At 37.3% G+C, this 18,989-nt stretch overlaps 3 protein-coding genes across 5 annotated transcripts in view; 1 reads left to right on the top strand and 2 right to left on the bottom strand.

The window, feature by feature from the left end:
* Nucleotides 1–1,061: 1,061 nt before the first annotated feature.
* ASPA (aspartoacylase) lies at nucleotides 1,062–7,711 on the bottom strand. Of its 3 annotated transcripts, none has more exons than XM_064729214.1 (6): nucleotides 7,426–7,711; nucleotides 5,348–5,543; nucleotides 4,103–4,196; nucleotides 3,557–3,664; nucleotides 2,899–3,008; nucleotides 1,062–2,372 (listed from the first exon to the last, which is right to left on the bottom strand). In XM_064729214.1, the coding sequence occupies exons 1-6, from the start codon at nucleotides 7,602–7,604 to the stop codon at nucleotides 2,160–2,162; spliced, it is 900 nt and encodes a 299-aa protein (XP_064585284.1). In that variant the 5' UTR covers nucleotides 7,605–7,711; the 3' UTR covers nucleotides 1,062–2,159. The 3 variants fall into 3 exon arrangements, with proteins under 3 accessions (XP_064585284.1, XP_064585283.1, XP_064585282.1); XM_064729213.1 differs by having other exon boundaries at nucleotides 1,063–2,372; nucleotides 5,348–5,540; nucleotides 7,378–7,711; XM_064729212.1 differs by having other exon boundaries at nucleotides 1,064–2,372; nucleotides 7,378–7,711.
* Nucleotides 7,712–9,868: 2,157 nt separating this feature from the next.
* Nucleotides 9,869–16,334, top strand: SPATA22 (spermatogenesis associated 22). The gene is made up of 9 exons (XM_064729247.1): nucleotides 9,869–10,222; nucleotides 10,468–10,560; nucleotides 10,963–11,091; nucleotides 11,819–11,873; nucleotides 12,002–12,097; nucleotides 12,510–12,813; nucleotides 13,144–13,273; nucleotides 13,603–13,700; nucleotides 14,021–16,334. The coding sequence occupies exons 2-9, from the start codon at nucleotides 10,518–10,520 to the stop codon at nucleotides 14,210–14,212; spliced, it is 1,047 nt and encodes a 348-aa protein (XP_064585317.1). The 5' UTR covers nucleotides 9,869–10,222; nucleotides 10,468–10,517; the 3' UTR covers nucleotides 14,213–16,334.
* The window catches only part of LHFPL7 (LHFPL tetraspan subfamily member 7), a 59,731-nt gene continuing 55,464 nt past the window's right edge, over nucleotides 14,723–18,989 (bottom strand). The window contains exon 3 of the mRNA XM_064729248.1: nucleotides 14,723–17,884. Coding sequence (XP_064585318.1) covers nucleotides 17,658–17,884 — 227 coding nt within the window. The 3' untranslated portion in view covers nucleotides 14,723–17,657. The remainder of the gene's footprint in view (nucleotides 17,885–18,989) is intronic.

An 18,989-nucleotide genomic window follows, 5' to 3' on the forward strand; every position in this document is an offset into this window, starting at 1 on the left:
ACCAAGGCTGCCAAGGAAGGACATTGCCTCAGCACTGCTCAGCTCTGCTTGGATCCTTTCTGTGCCAGTTTTGTACAAAGGGAAAAAAAAAAAATACCTCTTCACACACACTCAGGAACTAGCCTGGGCCGTGAGGCCACTGGAAACACAACGAGGCCTCTGCGCTGTGCTGAGGCTGCTCTGGGCTGTGAAAAAAGCAATAAAATCCCTACAAGAAACAAAAAAAACCCCTATAAGAATGTGCTGTGCCTCTGCCCAGGCACAAACCTGTGGGTGAACTCAGCATCCAGCTGGAGTCTGCTCCTAAAAAACTCTCACTGAGGAAATCCCTCCTTGTGTGGCCACAGAGCTTGGCCGCCTCACACCAACCACGTGCTGTCTCCAGATACTCTGAATAATGACTAGAGCAGGTAATTTTATGCTTTTTATACCATGTTTATTTAAGTTAAGGAAATAAAACTTGTCAATCAACATTGTCCTTTGTTTTTTTTTTTTATTTTATTGCCAGAGGAGTTGTAAAAAGGCAAGGAAAAAATAGGCCTGCCCACATTTCCTTATTTGGGTTTTGCCTGCCACATTCCTATTGCTTAGCCCCCACATTCCTTATTGGGTTTTGCCTGCCCACATGTCCTTATTTGGGTTTAGCCCTGCCCACATTTCCTTATTTGGGTTTAGCCCTGCCCACATGTCCTTATTTGGGTTTAGCCCTGCCCACAATTCCTTATTTGGGTTTAGTCCTGCCCACATTTCCTTATTTGGGTTTAGCCCTGCCCACATTTCCTTATTTGGGTTTAGCCCTGCCCACATTTCCTTATTTGGGTTTAGTCCTGCCCACATTTCCTTATTTGGGTTTAGCCCTGCCCACATGTCCTTATTTGGGTTTAGCCCCCTCCCACATGTCCTTATTTGGGTTTAGCCCATTCCCACATTTCCTTATTTAGGTTTAGCCATGCCCACATTCCTTTATTTGGTTTTTAGACCCACCCATATTTCCTTATTGGATTCAGCCCTGCCCACATGTCCTTATTTGGTTTAGCCCTGCCCACATTTCCTTATTTGTTTTAAGCCCTCCCACATTTCCTTATTTAGGTTTAGCCATGCCCACATTCCTTTATTTGGTTTTTAGACCCACCCATATTTCCTTATTGGATTCAGCCCTGCCCACATGTCCTTATTTGGGTTTAGCCCCTCCCACATTTCCTTATTTGGGTTTAGTCACTCTCATTTACTATTAAATTTAATAGTAAATGAGGGTGACATCACATTTCAAAGGTAGAATATAGGAGTTATCTGGACAATTAATCTTTCAGTAAATAATTAATGTGTCTTTTTTTAAAATTCTTAATGTTTATTACCTATTTGTCAAATGTGTAAAAAACAACTTTAGAAAATTAATTAAACCCCCATTTTTTAATCTTTTTAAGACGTTGACAGGCTTTGTCTCCACAGATACAGAACAAGTCTCTCCATGTGGAATTCTTCTTAATTTCCATTCTGGAATACTCAGGTATGGTTTGTGCATTGCTCTTCATCAAAACAAAATAACTGTCTAAATCTTGCCTTAAATCAGAAGCAGCTTGAATTTATTCTGAAATACACTAAAGTGAAATGTAAAGCTTTTTAGAGTATATTTCTCTGAAATCCTGTTTTAGCTTCTTTTAATGTTTGTAAGTATAAAAACAAAATAAGCCCCAAGGCTTCCACTTCAGCACAGTGGGGGTCAGTCACATATGCAGATAACATCATTTATTATACACACCCTCCTCCCATTTCTCTCTGCCCAGCTTCTCCTTTGTCTCACATTTTGTGTGTTTACCTGAGGAATTAATTTAAAGGATTAACCCATTGTAAAAAGTGTTGGTTATTGAGGGTTGGGGTTATGAAGTAGAAAAGCTGTAATTTTTGTATATAATGTAGTACTGTGGAGGAGCTTCTTCATAAAAACTTCACAAAATATTTATAAATTCTTTGCATCTATAGGAGTCTATTAGAACAATAAACAGTCATAATCAGCATTATGACAATAGATCTCGAAGTGCTCAGCAAGGTTAATTAAATAACAATTTAAAATTAGATTCTGCATTTATGTATCCCACAAGTAACTACTGAATGACCCTGGACTTCATAAGGAAACTCACTTTTTATATGAAAAAAAGCTCTTAAGAAGTGCTCTGCTCTGAGACTGACAACCTGAGGTGTTTTGCAGTGAGTTTGATTTTCTCTGTTTTTACAAAAGCTTGTTTCTTTTCATAATATGCAGCTTCATTAATAAATGTTGGATAGACTGTACAGTTGCCCTGATATGGAATTACTTCTCCATCAAGAGTCAAAAATTGAGGATCACCATTCTTCAGTGGCTGCCAGTCTTGATCCTTAGGGAAAGAAAATAAATGGAATATATTTACTTTCAGGTTTTTGTATATTTTATGTGATTCTTGAGTTAATGCTAATTATGCAAATTTCTGCAGTTTATGGCAAAAGCTTTTAAAGTAATTGTTTAATCTTAATACCTCATTTTGTGTGTCTGGCCCTCATTTTCAGAATTCACTGGTAAAGTGAACTAGAAGGAAACTGCAGATGCTCACAATTGATTGAAAATTGAAAACAGACACTCGTTTTAGAATTAAAAATCAGATTTATATTTTAAAATATAAGCTGTCCTATTGGCTTTTTCTTTGTAGTGATTTTAGATTCAGTGATTCCCAAGACAGTTCCTGAAATAATGAATGTATGACCTTAGTGAGAGAACTTAACCCTAGGGGAGGTCTAAAATATTCAATAAAATCCTTGACAATATTGGCATTTTAAATATTTATTACTAAAATATACAACAATATAGCAGAAGCAACACAGGAATAAGTAGAAAATGTCACAAAAGGAAACTATTCTAGAAATTACCTGTAGTTTAGGATGAATTATTGCAATAATTTCACCATTCTTATTCCTGGGATAATCTACTTTCTCCATTATTTTAAAAACCTCGATTGTGCATGGTGGAAATTCTTTGCCTAGAAAGAATAAATGCAATTTAATGTCAAGATGAAAAACTGCCTGTTAAAAAGAACATTGCATTATTTATTCTCTGCAGAATGGCTCAAATCATCAGGTTGTCCCCTCAAAGCCAAGCTGGAGAAAGATGGCCCAGTCACGTATTGGGGCATATGAAGTTCAAATCTAAATTTGTTACTGAAATGTTACTTTTCACATAAAAAGATCTATTTTGTAGATGGGGAAATCAATGAAAGGTCTGTTTACTAGTGTTGCACAGCACAGAGTAATATCAATGGTATTTAATCTTTACTATTCCAGCGCAATAATGGAAATTCTGACATGCATAACTGTATTATTTTCTTTCTACTTCAAAAAAAAACCCAACCTACTGACAAAATATACTCTGAAATAATGAAAACCACTTATTTTGTCAGAGTGTGTTTTAGGTAGTGCACAGGTCTGACTTTAATTTTTTAATTCTCCCCCACCTATAAAGTGTCATTTTTAAAAATACTCTCCAAAAAATAGTCCCTGACATGACACAGGATGTTGTGACCTCTCATACCTTCATTAAAAAGTTGCACAAAATCAAGGCCATGTTTGACAATCTTCCTCATTTTGTCCAAAACATCAGCTCTAGCAACACCTTGTGGCTGGGGCCCCACCTCGACACCTGTTTGGAGATGAGGGAGATCATTAATGTCACTTAATGTCACCATCACTCATCACATGCACAGCAAAAATAAATGTCTGCTGGGCCAGTATTTCATGTTTAAGAGGGATTGTAAGGCACAGAATTATGTGGGGTTTTAAGGCAAGCAAGTCCTTGTCTTTTATAAAAATATATATTATAAATATATGGAGGTTTTTAAATAAAAAATATAAATATTTTCTGCAGAAAGTGGGTTGAGTTTAAGGATTTCTGTGTTATGTAATGATTGTGTAAATCAGAGCTCTTCAGAAGAATGGATAATCACATCCATTCATTTTGGTAAATATTGCCAGACAAGCAGCTCCTGGTGCTCAGAGCACTCTGTGAGCACACCTGAAAACAGCCACATTTCCAACTCACTGCTGCTGGGTTGAAAGAGCCTTTAGGTTTGATATTTACCAACAGGATGTTTTGCCACAGAGCGAGTTGTTGCATATTTCAGGCTGGGATGTTCAATCAGCAGAGCAGGACAAGGTTCTGGAGCCAAAGCGTTCTGTGGAGATGGTTTAAAAACCTTTGTCATGCAAAAGGGTTTCAAATGTTGTGCCACAAAAGATTACTGATGCAGAAGTGATTTACACAATGTCTTCAATATGTTGCCTTTATTTCAGGGCCCTCGAGGAAGTAGGACATCTTTAGAAAATGCACAAAGCTGTGTTTGTTGGTGTCTGTCCCATTAAGTGATGCCAGGCAGCTCCACTGAACCAGAACTGAGCACAGCTCTAGCCTGGAACTGCCAGCAGAGGAAAAAATCTCCTCAGCATGGCTCCAAAAGGGAGAACTGAAATGCCATAAAGCAGATTTCAACTCTTTTTTATTTGGAGTTAGACTATAGTTCTCTTATGGGGGCACAAATTGTGAATTAAGCCTCGTTTTAATCTTTATTGGCATTTTTGCTACTTGAGGTTTCTTTCTTGATGCCTGCCCATCATTACTCTTCATATAATTTTTGTCAAAAGCTTTTTTTCATGTATTTTTATAACCATTTAAAAATAATGTGTGTAATAAGAAAAAAAAGTTTGAAAATACCTTATTTCTAAGGAAAAAAACAACATTAAAATCCCACACCATTGGCCCAACTGGATTCCATCAGTCACTATCCAGGCCACAAGAATTCAAGCAAATTATGCTTAAAGCATCACTTCTGCAAACCTCTAGCAAAACTTCTCAGCTTTAGGAACAGCAGAATCAAACAGCTTCTAAAGACACATCACTGATAAGGAAACGTTGTCAGTACCTACTTCCATTATTTGTTACATCTCTTTATTTAATGAAATTAATGTTTAACTATTTAGCATGTCTAACCCAAATTTATCCAAGTTCTTGACAGATCAGTGTGAAAGCAGATTAAACTACATTAATTTTCATAGATGTTATTCTAAGTATTCCTCTTTGCCCATCAGTCTTATTAATGCTCATTTTAATACATGAAGATATGATGAGTTTAAATCTGAATTACCTGATATTATAATCAAATTAATAGTTGCCTCTAATTAAAAAAATTCATCATATGAGTAATGAAATATTTTAAACACTTTTGCAGAAGAAAAAAATAGTATATTTAAAGAAACTACAAAATAATATATAGTAATACAACATTACAACTAATAATGTATTTTAATAGTTCATTAAAATTAGTTTTACCTTGATATAATGAACCATTTGAATTGTAAAGTCATCCCTGGAGTTTTCAAGAATAATGGTACCACCCATGTTAGAAGTGGTGTTGTGAAGGTCAAAAATAAGGTCATAGGCATCATCACTACCTTTGGGACCAAATATATGATTGATTTCCTGAGCCCTCCTCACTTCATATGGAATATCTTCCACCACTGGCCTGCTGTTAATATCAGCACAAAGAAATTAGTGAGCTCATTCCATGGCTTTACAGTCAACAAAATATGTATTAGCCTTTTCTTTTTACTTTCAATCCAAAACTGACTGGAATTGAAATCACCTGTTTAATTACCAAACTTAAAATTGACTGAATTTGTTGAAGAAATCAAGTAGGATTGTCTAGTAATTGATTTATTATTCTGAGTCTTGTGCAGAAGGGTATTAGAATTATTTAATCAATGTTTGGTTGGAAAATATTTCTTCTTACATCCCAAAATTTCCCCCTATGCATAAAACTAACTAAAATTTTGCAAAAACATAGAGCACTTCCAAGATTGGATCCCCTTCTGTTGGAGACCATATTGAGACATCAGTCCATGATGTTTTGCCTTGGACATCACCCTCAAGAGTTTTTCTAACTTGTTTTATTTCTTCTCATGATCTGACCACACTTTTACAATCTATTCCTTAAGGATCTTTAAAGCTCAGTGAAGATTTTGCTGCTTCAAACCTGTTCCTCAAAGTTTTAATTCCTGGAATTTCAGGAGACTCTGTGTATCACATAATCCACCTTTCTGTTCTTTAGCTCTGCCTTTGAAGTTCAACATTTCTTCACATAAAGCTGTTAATTAATACTTTTTATTGAAGTTAATGAGGTTTACACCATTGCTTTCAGTAGCATTAAAATTTCACTCTCCTTTTTCTTATTTTGTAAAATAATTTATGATTTTGAATGTTCTACACTTAAGGGAGCAGGGTCAGGTACTTCAAACACTCAGTAGAGCTGAAATAGGACCAGTCAAATTCATAGTATTTACTGAGAAATAGTAGCTAAATATGAAGGAAACCTGCAGGTGTCTTATTCTTGTGTTTTTTCAAGTGTTCTGTGTTCAAAGCAGCTGGAACCAAACAAAACTACCTTTTTTTAAAATGGTTTTCCAAAATAAACAATTATAAGAATGGCCTCAATACTTATGTGCTAACATCTGCTTATCTTAGATGTAATAATCAACAACAAAATCCTAAGATGAAAAGCCAGATGGAAAGAAGTGTAGGTTAAGAATAACTGCCTGAAAAATATATACAGTAAGTATTCCTTTCTGTGATATTCACCTTTGCCATTAAAACTTTTCTGAAACAAAATTACCTGGTGAGCAAATATACTAAGAATGTTTATATAGCAAAGTAAACCTCTGGAAAGATGTCTCAAAAGCACAGAAACATCAAATCCTATTAAAAATGTAAAATCAGTTACTATTTTACAGTAATTATAGACTATTTATTTTAAAGTCACAAGTCAGTTAAATTATTCAGGTTTTTGGCTGTGCTTTTGCCTTAGAATAGATTATTTCCAGCTTCAAGTTTTTCTAATTTTAAGTTTTCACCTTTTGCTGTATATAACTGGAATTAAACACACTTCTCTGATTTCTGTGCCATTCTTTCAGATACTCAGATGTCCATGTTAAATTGCTTTTATCTGCTATTTCTTGGAAATATAATTGTATTCAGAAGAGCTCCCAAACTGAATTGCACAAGACATGAGCAATGATGACTGACTCAGAACAGTGGTACTCCAATTCACACAAATGCAGCTCATCTAAAGCCAATTTAAAATTATGTTTAAGATAATGTGTTGGTTTGAGACTGATTCTACCAGCAATAGGAGTGAGTCTGTTAACACATGCAATTTGTTCTTTTTTTTGGGTTAAAGGTCAGTAATTTCAGTTATGTGACTGCACTGTTAAAGTAGTAGGGGAACTTGTGTTCAACATTTTAATCAGGAAAGAATTTTAAAACCCCAGAAAAAGCAGAACAACAGAAAGCACAGCTGCTCTTACCCAAGGCTCTCGGGGTCAAAAACGCGGTTGAGATCACAGTCAATGTACCTGGTGCACCTCTCCACAGCCCTGGGGTTGGTGAGGAATGGTTTCACCTGCACTCCTGCCCTCTGGATCTCGGCTCCATCCTGCTGCCAGTGCCTGACCAGCAGCACCCCCGATAATTCATTGCCGTGAGTGCCCCCGAAGAGCCCGACCCGCCTCACCCGGGCACACGGGCAGCTCATGCTCCAGCAAAACTTTTCTCTCTGAGGGGGGGAAAAAATAAAATAAATTCTTTCCAGTAGGAGAGCCTTTCTTCTGGTTAGGTCAGACGCAAAAGAAAGTGAGTGGATTTCTCCCAACAGTTCTCAACTCAGTTTTGAGGCGGGATTTTCCAGCCTCCCTCCCCAAGGAGCCTCCCCTTCGGTTTCTGTATTTAGTAACATCTCCGAGGCTGTTAATGGCACTGTTCCACAGTCCAAAAGTTAACTCTGGGCACTCTTTATAATGTAGGATCTATAGGGAAATCCTGTGCTAAAGAACAGTGGAAAACACTGGTTTTACACTTAAATATCAGGCATTTTTGCACTGCAAATCGGTGTAACAGGTATTTTCATCTATGTTTGAAGTTACATAAGGATCATATTATATAAGGGCAGATTGATTTAAAATGAGGAAAATAAGAATTGTATCTTGGCTCTGGTCCAGCACACAATGCTGAAACATCAAGTATTTTCATCTAAAAAAAGCCAAAGAACAGCTAAGTTCCTCAATGCACGTCGTGGCTTGTACGACCTTTTTTGTTTTAGAAATCCTACAAACAGTGATTAGAAGGAACATGAGCTGAAATTACAGTGCAATTTATCCACGACTGACTTGCCCAGAGTTCTGGCTCCAGTTCTACCTCGGGATCTGCTAACACAGACCTCTAACACATTGAAACAACTGTGCCAGGGACAACCCTCTAACTTTTTCAGTCTTATTAAAAAGGAAACAGATCTAGACCACGATGGGACAATAGTTCTGTTCTCTACCCCAAAAAACTTTAGTCAGCAACTTTTCTTCCATTTCCAAAAGCATTCAGAAAGGCTTCTGAAGCTTAAGCCAAAGACCAGCTGTAACTTCCATCCTGAGAATCAAAACATTTAGAATAAAAGGACTATTAATAGAAAAATAAGCTTTATTGCTGTAAACGACAGAAGTATTTGCAATTGGTATATGACTCATGATATAAACATAACAAATATTAGATTGCAAGAGAATAAAGAATGTTTATTGAACAATTCCTTTTTATTAGAATTATACTCCAGTGACTGAGAGAATATTTGGCTGAAAGGCTTTATATCCCAGGCTGACAGACTGTAGGTCTAGGAAAAGCTGAGCACAGGATTTATCTAGAATAGTTCTGCCAGGAATATAATTTCTACAGAAGTTTCTCTCTATGTTTCGGTTCACGCGTTCAGATTTTGCTGAAGCTTAAAGTGAGTTAATACAGATAGACTGTTTGCTTAAATATTCAACTGTATTGCTCTGTACTTAGGAGCTGTCAGATATTTAATCAGAATAAGTAATTTATTAAACAAAGCAGTAAAGTTGCATTTTACAGCACTGGACAGTGTGTACTGTCCTTTGACCCCTATCTCTCTTCAGTGATGGTGCCAGAATGGGGAGTGACAACACCCAAAAACACAACTCACACCCTGAATCTGGCTTTGTTGAATTTAAACACAGCACAAGTTTGAAGAGTAAACAGCAAAATGCAAACATGCAGGGCTGGAACATTTAGTTTATCTTTTATTCCTGCTGGCATTGTAATGGTTGTAATTCCTTCCAAAGCACTGAATGAAACACAGAGATGTCTGTGCACTTAATTAACATGCAAGAAGTTTGTCTCCTAAGAGAGTTTTTAGGACAGAGACAGTGAATTTCCAAACATGAGTTTAGGAAATAAACCCATGGAAGCTTCTTTTATCCTCTTAAAGGAGTTCGCATCCAAACACTTTAACTCCTGGTGTCCCAGGACCTGCCCATTTGGGAATTAGTGGAAATTCACATGGAAAGTTTTCACTTTTCAGGGTTAAACACTGGGACCCATCCCTTATTCCTGTGCTTTGCCAATACTCACACTCTTAAAAAGGAGTGGGATATTTAGTTTAGTAAGAATCCAGATTGGTTTCATGTTCTACATACAGATATTTGGGAGTGCTTCTGAAGGAAAAGGTTTATTAAAACAGGACAAGATCCAGTCGTGCCAAGCACTCAGAGTTCAGACAGGATCTAGCCATGTGTAAAAGCTGAAGAGACAAACAGGGTGAAGAATGCTTTTACTTTTATTTACAGCCACTTTTGTGTTCACACACTTCTGCAGACTCAGCTCCTACCCCGGGCTTTCTGAGGATGACACTACACCGGTTCCTCGGGGGCGGGGATAATTCATGAAATCCCACCGGGGGTTGATTAAAGGGTTCTTGTGTCTCCCGGCCGGGCACGGCCGCTCCCGCCGTGCCCTCAGCGGCTGGGAACGGAGCTTCGCCTTCCCGCCATTTCCGCACCGCCTGAGGCGCGAGCGCGTGGACCAGTGACCGTTATTTTTGGCGGGCTTCGCCTGAGGGCTTCGCCTGAGGGCTGACCCTCAGCCCCGTCCCTCGCGGCTGCGCCGTCAGGGCTGACCCTCAGCCTCGTCTCAGCGCTGACCTTCAGGACTGACCCTCAGCCCCGTCCCTCACGGCTGAACTGTCAGGGCTGACCCTCAGCCCCGAACCGTCAGGGCTGAACCGTCAGGACCGGCCCCCAGCCCCGTCCCTCAGGGCTCAACCCTCGGGGTGACCCTCAACCCCGTCCCTGAGGTCTCTCCCTCAGTTGGGTAAGTGCTGACTCTCAACATGGCCCTGACCCTCAGCCCCACTCCCTCAGAGCAGTTGCATCTTAGGCGTGCACCTGTGGATCTTCTAAATTCAATACAGCTGGTTCTGTGTTTTAGGGCTTGTGTTTGAAATTATGCCAATCACTGCTGCTGCAGTGTTAAGAGGAACTGCCATAAAATCATGTGAAATTTGGATGTGTTTGCAGCACTAATTATTTTGCTTTGTTTATCCGACTTTCATACAGCAAATTTGGAAAAATCATTCCATTGCTGCCTGTTAAGATTCAGCAAAGAAATGAAAAGGAGTTTAGCTGATACTCCAGCTCGGAGCACAGCAGGTACCAGCCCTTCTTATGTGCCCTCCTGTTCACACCCCATTATGCTTTTATAGAGACATAAAATACATTTATGTATGTAGTATTCATAGAGGATATTCAGTATTTAGCCCTAAATCCCCATTTCCTAAGTGGACTTGCATGGGTTACTTGTTTATTGCAGCACAGGGCAAGATTTTAGATGGATTCAGGGAACTGGTTTCTGAGGGAAAGGTTTCATTAATGGGATTATGTGCAGGACAGAGGGCTGGGAGCATAAATTCTGTGAGGGAATGGCCTTTTATGTGTTTATGAAATGTAATTCCTATTTGTAATGTAAAAAAATGAAGAATTATTTACTTGTTTTAAGTATGGGTTATGTATAATTTTGCTATTAATATAGCATTACTTAAATTTTAATTTTAGGTTGTCTGCCTGTACCATTGTTCAATCAGAAAAAAAGAACTAGACAGCCCCTCACTTCAAATCCACTTAAAAACGAACCAGACACTGGTTCTGGGACTCATAGTTATGACTTCTCTCCCTCATCATTCGGTAAATAAGACATTTTATTCTTTTTTTACTGCCTCTAAATGCAAATCAATCTTATCTTACTGATCGTACTCCATGCAATCAGACATTGTCTTTATCAAGAACTATATGCATCCTTTATATCTAATTCTGAAAAGTTCATTATGTAAAAATTGTCCTCCAGGAAATTTCTTTCTCCTCTGTACAATTGAGCTTTTTATACTTCTTGCCTAGAGGGAGTTTGACTCTTTGTGTGATGGAGAATGAAGTAGCACTGGCATTTAAATAGAGTCTCTTGAAACTGACCTTTTGTTTTCAGTTGATTTCAATCAACATTCAAGTCCTGTGTTACAAGAAGAAACATTTGTAAGATGTCGTTCTTGTAGTTCAGAAAGGAACTTCTGTTCTTCAAATTGGGCTTGGAAAGAATGGTGCAGAACTCCGCTTTTAGTGCTTTCATTATGTTTTATTTGTAATAAAGTTTCAAAGTTTTCTCACAATAAAATCTCTGTTGCTAATAAGTCTAATGTTTGTAACTGAACTGTTGTCTAGAGAAGCAACCTACTTGTTAGAAGTTGTCTTATAATTACAAATATCAAAGGATCACATTCCCCTTATTTCTTTTTTCTTCCTCCTTCCTATGTGAGCCTGTTTGTGGGAATTAAGCAGAATTGTAAGCCTACAAAGACTTACTAACTTTCAGTCTTTTTCATTTTTACCAATATTCCATCCTTTGTCTTTTGAAAATTAGGCTGGGGAGCTGCAAACCCAGAAGCGGATGAACTGCAGAAGGCAGCAAACAGTGGGTATGTAAAAAGCAAGTTATTTGTTGCTTTTTTGATTTTTATTTGGATGTTGTTTCCTGAACAATCCATGTGTGTGTTACAATAAAGCTGCTGCTGTGTCACTGATACTTTAACCTTGTCTTTGAAAGCCAAGCAGAACATCCGATGGCTCCTTCCCTTATGAAACCACCAAATGCATCAAAGTTTAATTTAGCAAATGCTGGAAAAAACGTGTCTGCCTGCAGGTTGGTGAAGCCTTTAATGTCTATTACCCTTCCTTTTTGTTCTTATGTGAAAATGCATCTCACATTTTCCCATATGCCTGTAGCAGTCAAAGAAACCCTTTTAATCTCACACTCAGAGGAAACCTTGTTTGTTTTATTTTAGAGTTATGAAAATATGTGAATTTTGGGTCAGGAAAGATCCCTTACCCAGGGCAGGACAATAACTGAGCAGGTTTTTGAGGCCTGTTGAACTCAGATGGATTTATACACAGGTGCAATCACTGCCCTGTATATGGATAAATTTGGTGAAAACTCAAATGAGTTTGGAGATATTGAAAGCTAAAACAACAATTTATGCATTGCTTTTATATTCTTTAATCACATAGCTCAGTGTTGAGAAGAGGTACTGTGATACTGAACTGTTGTATTGCAGGAACAGAAATGAATATACTCCTTTAGGTAAAACAGCAAATTCAAGATCTAATAATGGAACTTCTCAGAAGTTTGAGAACTTTCCAAGCAGTTTGAAAACTGTCCAGCAGCAAAAGCACCCTGACAGTCGTAACCCATCCCAGCTCATCAAAACAGACACACCCAAAGGAAAGTGGCCAGTGAAACCCAACACTGTGGCAAGAAATCTGCAGGATCAGAGTCCAGCATATAAATTTAACTACAAAACTCAGCAAAATAAAATGAATGAAAACCAATTTGGTGGTGTCCCAGAAGATAAAAGTCAGGTAAAACTTATGGGCAGGGTTAATAGGAAAGACAGAATGAAGAAAGTAGTAAAGAAAGAAAACTGGTGGAAGATGAGGTTTTCATCAGCTCAAGCTGCCTAAGTAAAACCTGGAGTTTCTGGAAATTTAGAATTGGGATTTTCATACTGCAATCATCTATAACCCTCAGTAAAGTGGCAGGGAGTTGTTTGTATATTCTGAACAAATGCCCTAATTTTAATATAATTATTGCATATTTAACCTAATAAATAAATAATAAATAAATGCCTATGTGCCCTTTGAAATTGCAAGTGTGCATATCTAACTTAAGCTTTTGTCTTCATCTGAAAGGAAATTTCATCATCTCAAGTGAAAACTAAAATAAAAAAGAATTCTTTGCGAATCCTGTCTGCAGTCATTCAGAGTGTGAGGCACTGGAGCCAGTATGCCTATAAAACTGCACTGCTGTTTGAAGTTTTAGGTAAGCATCATAGATTATAATAATATAATCTGATAATAATGCTAGGGCAACACAAAATGAGAATTTTTCAATGGCTGAAATACTTAAACCCACAAAATACTGACATGAACACCATCTAATTTCCCTTCCATTCAGCTATCAAAGGTGACTGAAACAGGTACAAAATTTACACTTCATAAAAAACCATAAAATTTTTCTATCCTGTTTCTTTCCTTGTTTTTAGAATAAATTTTCCTTTTTAGTAGGAATCTTCTGTAAAGTGATACAGTTTTACAATATTTTAAAATATAATTAGTCCTGGAATGATTAATTTTTGCTTAATGGGACAGGCACACTGGATTCTGCAGTCACACCTGGAGCATATGGAGCAAAGAACTTTCTTCTGAGAGATGGAAAGGAGACCCTGCCTTGTGTGTTTTATGAAATTGTGAGTATTCTGTGGCCACACATAACAGTCACCACTGGCTCCAATCCTTTTCAAAGAAAACATAAATTTACAGTGCAAAGGGCAGTGGGAATGTTTTTATCATATTGTTCCCAATTTAGAGCAATAGTCACTACTTAGGCATCCTCAGACTTCTGTTTCAGAAAAACAGGTGAGACTTTGAGTTTAGTTTTTAAGTAGCTGATAGGAACAAAGGTGATGTCGAGGTTTTCTGTTTGATGTAGCCCTCAGAAGCAGCCGTGTGGAAAGGTTCTTTGTGAGGTGATGTAATTGTTTTGTGTGTTTATTGTGCTTTGATGAAGGACCGTGAGCTTCCGCGACTCATTAGAGGTCGAGTGCACAGGTGCATGGGAACCTATGATGCAAAAAAGAACATTTTCAAGTGCGTCTCTGTAAGACCAGCAACTGCTCAAGAACAGGACACTTTCCAAGACTTTGTTAAAGTTGCAGATGTTGAGATGACAGCATATGTGAAAACTATGAATGAAATGTAAAAGTCAAAATGGTTGTCCAAATCCCAGTTTTAACTAATTGTTACCCATAAAGGCTGGACATGCTACAACATTTACCAAAATTACCAGTGAAAATCTGGTTAAACATTTGAAAATATCACTGTGCTGTGTTATCCAGCAAATGCTGTGTTGTGTTCATTGGGTTGCCATTTATGTGTTACCTGATTGATGTTTTTTTGAAAAAATGAATTATCAGTATAATACCTGTATAAAATAACAGACCCCAAGGCTGTGGGAAGTTTCCCAAGGACACAGAGGAAGTAGAAAGGAAAGAATTATTAGAACACAGAACTTCCTTGCCTTTGCCATGGAAATGTCTTTCATGACAGATGGGCCATGTACATGTTTATGTGCCTTGGCCTTCAGACATTACCTTTCATAGGTTGTTCCTGCTGTTCCTATTTCCCTTTCCTCTACTTCAGAAGCTTTGTAGCAGATCTCTTGGGAATTGCAAAACAAAAGAGTTGTCAAGAAAACAGCAAACAATATGGGGATTTTTTTTATTATTTTATTATACAGTGTTGGCAATTGGAAATTTCACATTTAAAATAATTGAAATATTGTATCCAACAAGTCAAATACAGAAAACAGTTAATATTCTAAAAAGGAGCCAGCTAGTCAACGCAGAAACACATTAATGGAAAATACAGCTTTTAGTTACACTTAAAAAATTATATATTTAGAATAAAACTTGAACCTGGTCCAGCAAATTGTAACAGGAAAACGCTTTTACACAGTTTAACGCGTGGACAGTCTTTATTTCAAAAAGTGATCTGTCAGTGTGAGCACAGGCAGTGCCAGCAGCAGGTGAGATCTGAAGGATGTGCTTTACCAACTGCTGCAGGGATCACTGGAATTATCACCACACCTGCAGAGTGAGGTGGGCTCAGAGCATGGGTGCTTCAAGGAGGGTTTTGCCACTTGCAGAGGTCATGTACACGTGTTGGATTTATTTAAATATTATAAAAATGTTATAAAATGTTAAAGGAAGCTCCTAATGGAAGCATTAGCTTGACTCATAAAAGGTGCAGAATTTTGCAGGATGCAGAGGTTGATGATTTGCACAAGAGAAGTTGAGCTTTAAGAAGTAAAGGAATTGGTACAGGAGTGTTGTGAATTGTGAGGCTCTGCTGTAACAGTAATTTAAAACAGCTTCCAGTTAAGTGATTGATGCTTCCAGTTTTGCACATGTGAAACTTAGGTTAATAAGTAATGACAGGAATAGGTCCTTTGTCTACTAGGTATGTTATGGCTGTTAATAAAAATCTAAATTAATTTTTCTTTTCGGGAAGTGTTTAGATCTTTGCAAAAGAAGTTTCTATTTGACACTAACAAATCACTTTTTCTAGTGAAACATTAAGTGAACAGTCGTAAACATTACACAAAACAGAAAAAACCCTACTCAATACAGTTTATACACACTACTCAACATTTTTCAGTTGTTGGGTGATTTTTTTTCTTGACCATATTGATCCTGTCTTGTATAATGGTTCTAGTGTAAAGGCACAGGTTGGTTAGGAAAGAAAAGCCTGCATCTCTGTCTTTCTACTATGTGGTGATTCTTTTCTTTTTTGCATGTTGTTTGTTATTCCTCACTTTTCTGACTCTCACATGAAAATTATCAATCTCAGCCATTCTTTAAAAAAAGTGTAAGACATCACTGAAAAGCACATTAATATACAAAGTGACTGAAATTTATTCTTCTTACTTTAGGGCATTACTTCAGCCTATTTTGTTAAATATGTGGAAGATTTAATTTCTCAGTCCCTGTGAGCAGAGGTGCAGAGCACTCCTGCTCTCTTTCTCAGTGTACTCAATTCTGCATTGGAATCTGCATTTTCAAAGAACTTGCTGAGTTTCTGTGCAGAAATTGCTTTTAGAGTGCATGGAACTGTAAGAACAGGACAATTATTTTGGAAAACAATGCAATGTTCCATTGAAGTTTAGAAGGGTGAGGAATGTAAACAAGACTGCAGAAGTCTTTGATGTATATTGAAATAACACAGTGATTGTTCTGTTTGCATTTTCTTATACATCCTCAACATGTCTCTGTCTGTCCCTTCATGTACACCTTCCATTAAAAAAAATAAAAATTCAGGAACCAGTTGGACTCAGCTAAGTGAAGAATAATAAATTTGATCACCTGGTTTGTGCCAAAATACAAAACTAAGAATTACACCTCTGAATTAAATATAATCTATGTGATTTTTCTTTTTAATAAATAATAGAAAATAAAAGATGAGAATAGAATTAGAATTAAAATTTTATTTTAAACGAAAAAACACAACAGTGGTGTGAGATTAGAACCCAATGTTTCTTTTGCTTAAGGCAATCAAGTGCACTTATTTCAATGCTTGATAATGAATTCAGTGCTGTTGTGGAAATCAGAGCTCACAAAATTCCATACAGACTAATGAAATATGGCCATTGGTGCTTCTGACACAGCAGCAGATTTTTGCTGGTCATGTTCAATAGCATTTCACTTCACTTTTTTGTTTTACAATCTGGACTCTCAATTGCAATGGAAATACTGGAATTAGTTCATTCTGGCTTGTGTTATCACTACAGATAAGGGCCTTTGGGCACAGACATTTTTGTAAACTGAGATTTTTTCTTTTCAGCCTTAAACAACAAAACCCAAAGTCTATCGCTGTCATATTTCAAAACATTTTGTTAAAGTCCACTTAGAATTATCATTTAGGAAATACTGAGAACAAATTCTTAGGGATTTTTTTTCCTGTTGTTAAAGTCTTAAATCATCATGAAGCCTTTGGAAGTAGTTGAAGTTCTCAGAAAAAAAGAAATTTCAATTTTACCCAGGACTTCATGAAGATGTCTCTATATCTTGGCAATTGGAGCAGAAGTAAAAACTGTGCCCAGAATTTACAATATGCAGGTGCTGCTAATATATATAAATTAGGAAGAAACTTTTCTTGAATACAGTTTTTTTAGCTATCAGTCTTAATTTTAGGCTGTGGGTACTCGTAGGTGCTTTTTCACTAATCAAAATAATTGTAACAAAATATCATTATTGATTTTCAAGTCACTGGGTTCATAAAAGTTCTGACATTTCACAATATATCAAAAGTGAATTGAAGCTTTTAAAACTCACAATTTTGAGACACAAAAGAAACTGGGAGGTAGACAGATGTTTTGAGGATAAACTGATTATTTTTTTGTCTAAGGCAGTATGCCATGGTGTGGTTAGAGCAGGGTGAAGGCTGCTGATTAATCCTATTTCAATTCCAGAGCGTTCGCTGCTCGTGCTTACGGAAGACTTTCAATGCACTTTTGGTCTTTGTCAATGTGACCTTCTCTTCCCCATCTCCTCTCCTCTCTTTAGCAACACAGCCAACTGGAAGTGCTTCAAGAATTTCTGCCCCTTAGTGTAGACAGGAATGTTCTGTTCTTAAACAGGAATAAAATACTATAAAATAGTAGGTATTGGAGTTGGAGATATGTGCTCTTTTGGTGCATATTTTGCAAAGAATGGTAAAAAGACAGACAACATGACCCCAACAATTGCCAGCATGTACCCCCATCCAATCTGGCAGTCTCCTGCATAGTAGATGTCTGAGTTCTCACAGAATCTCTTCACAGTAGCAGAGTTGAAACCAAAAGGGTAAACCAAAAGCCCAGAAGCCATTATGAACACTAGAGAGGAGAAAAAAAAGAAATCACACCAGTTATTATCAAGCATTAATTCCTTTGGAAGAAAAAATCCTAATTTTAGAAAGGCAAATATCTGTTATATTAAAATCAATGGGAAAAGGCATAGCTTATAAAACCCCCTTGTGATTGGCAGATTATCCTCCTTTTCATAATTACCTCTTGTGAACAGCAGTGGTGTGACAAGGCAGCAAGTTGGGATTTTTTTCATGAGAACTCTTGCCATTAAATAACTTCAGAAACGCTGTGATCCAAATTATGTAGCCATGTAAAAAGTAACGTGGTTCAGATATAATGGAATCCAGAGGAGAAGAATTCCTAAGTTGGCAGATTCCAAACCAGCTTCACTTTCTTCTCAGCAGCATTTTTGTGCTTGAGACAAACAATTACTTTGTTCTGCCAAATAGAAACTTTCAATGAAAGAGTTCAAATACAATTTTTAGATTCTGCTGGTGAGGTTCTGATAATGTGAGATTCATTAGTACCGACTCAAATTGTTTAAAACATCCTGCATTTGAACAACTGATGAAAAACAACACCATCTATCTTCTTTTTATTTATTTATTTTATGTCTCTTGCCATTGGAAAGCCAGGCTTGCCTCCTGCAATAACCCTGCATTACCCATTGGCTTTTAATAGAACTTCACAGGTTTTAGTCTTCAAGGAATCCATGTCATATTCAAATATCAATTTATGCAGGTAATTGAATCAACAGCAGAACCACTTTTGCAACTTTGAAAATAAGACTGCCCAAGGAATAACTCATGAGTGAGATAAAGCTGCATGAAAATCCCCCAGGGACAACTCTTGGAAGCTGATTCTGCCCAGTGTGGAGCTGGAGAGGGGCTGAGCCAGCCTGGGGAGAGGGGTTACAGCTCCTTTTGTCTCAGACAGCACTGAGAAACCACATTTTCTTCTCCATCCCTTCTGCTAATCAATTACCACTGTATTTAAAATCCCTACTCCATTTTAAAAGGCTTTATTTTATGTACTAAAAGGATACCATGGAGCAGTCCCTTTTCCTCTCTTCCCCTTTTCCAGGGCAGTGATTTGTTCAAATTCAGGGAAGTGATTCAAGCAGCACCCAGAA

Source organism: Zonotrichia leucophrys, chromosome 19 (assembly GCF_028769735.1).
Source record: "Zonotrichia leucophrys gambelii isolate GWCS_2022_RI chromosome 19, RI_Zleu_2.0, whole genome shotgun sequence".
NCBI classification, from domain to species: domain Eukaryota; kingdom Metazoa; phylum Chordata; class Aves; order Passeriformes; family Passerellidae; genus Zonotrichia; species Zonotrichia leucophrys.

Coding starts and splice junctions, on each gene's coding strand:
- ASPA (XM_064729212.1), bottom strand. CDS start 7,604: ATGAGCTGCCCGTGTGCCCGGGTGAGGCGGGTCGGGCTCTTCGGGGGC. Junction 5,544..7,377: donor TTTGACCCCGAGAGCCTTGG/GTAAGAGCAGCT, acceptor TGATATTAACAG/CAGGCCAGTGGTGGAAGATA. Junction 4,197..5,347: donor AAATGGTTCATTATATCAAG/GTAAAACTAATT, acceptor CCATCTCCACAG/AACGCTTTGGCTCCAGAACC.
- SPATA22 (XM_064729247.1), top strand. CDS start 10,518: ATGAAAAGGAGTTTAGCTGATACTCCAGCTCGGAGCACAGCAG. Junction 11,092..11,818: donor CTTCTCTCCCTCATCATTCG/GTAAATAAGACA, acceptor TTTGAAAATTAG/GCTGGGGAGCTGCAAACCCA. Junction 13,701..14,020: donor CTTGTGTGTTTTATGAAATT/GTGAGTATTCTG, acceptor GCTTTGATGAAG/GACCGTGAGCTTCCGCGACT.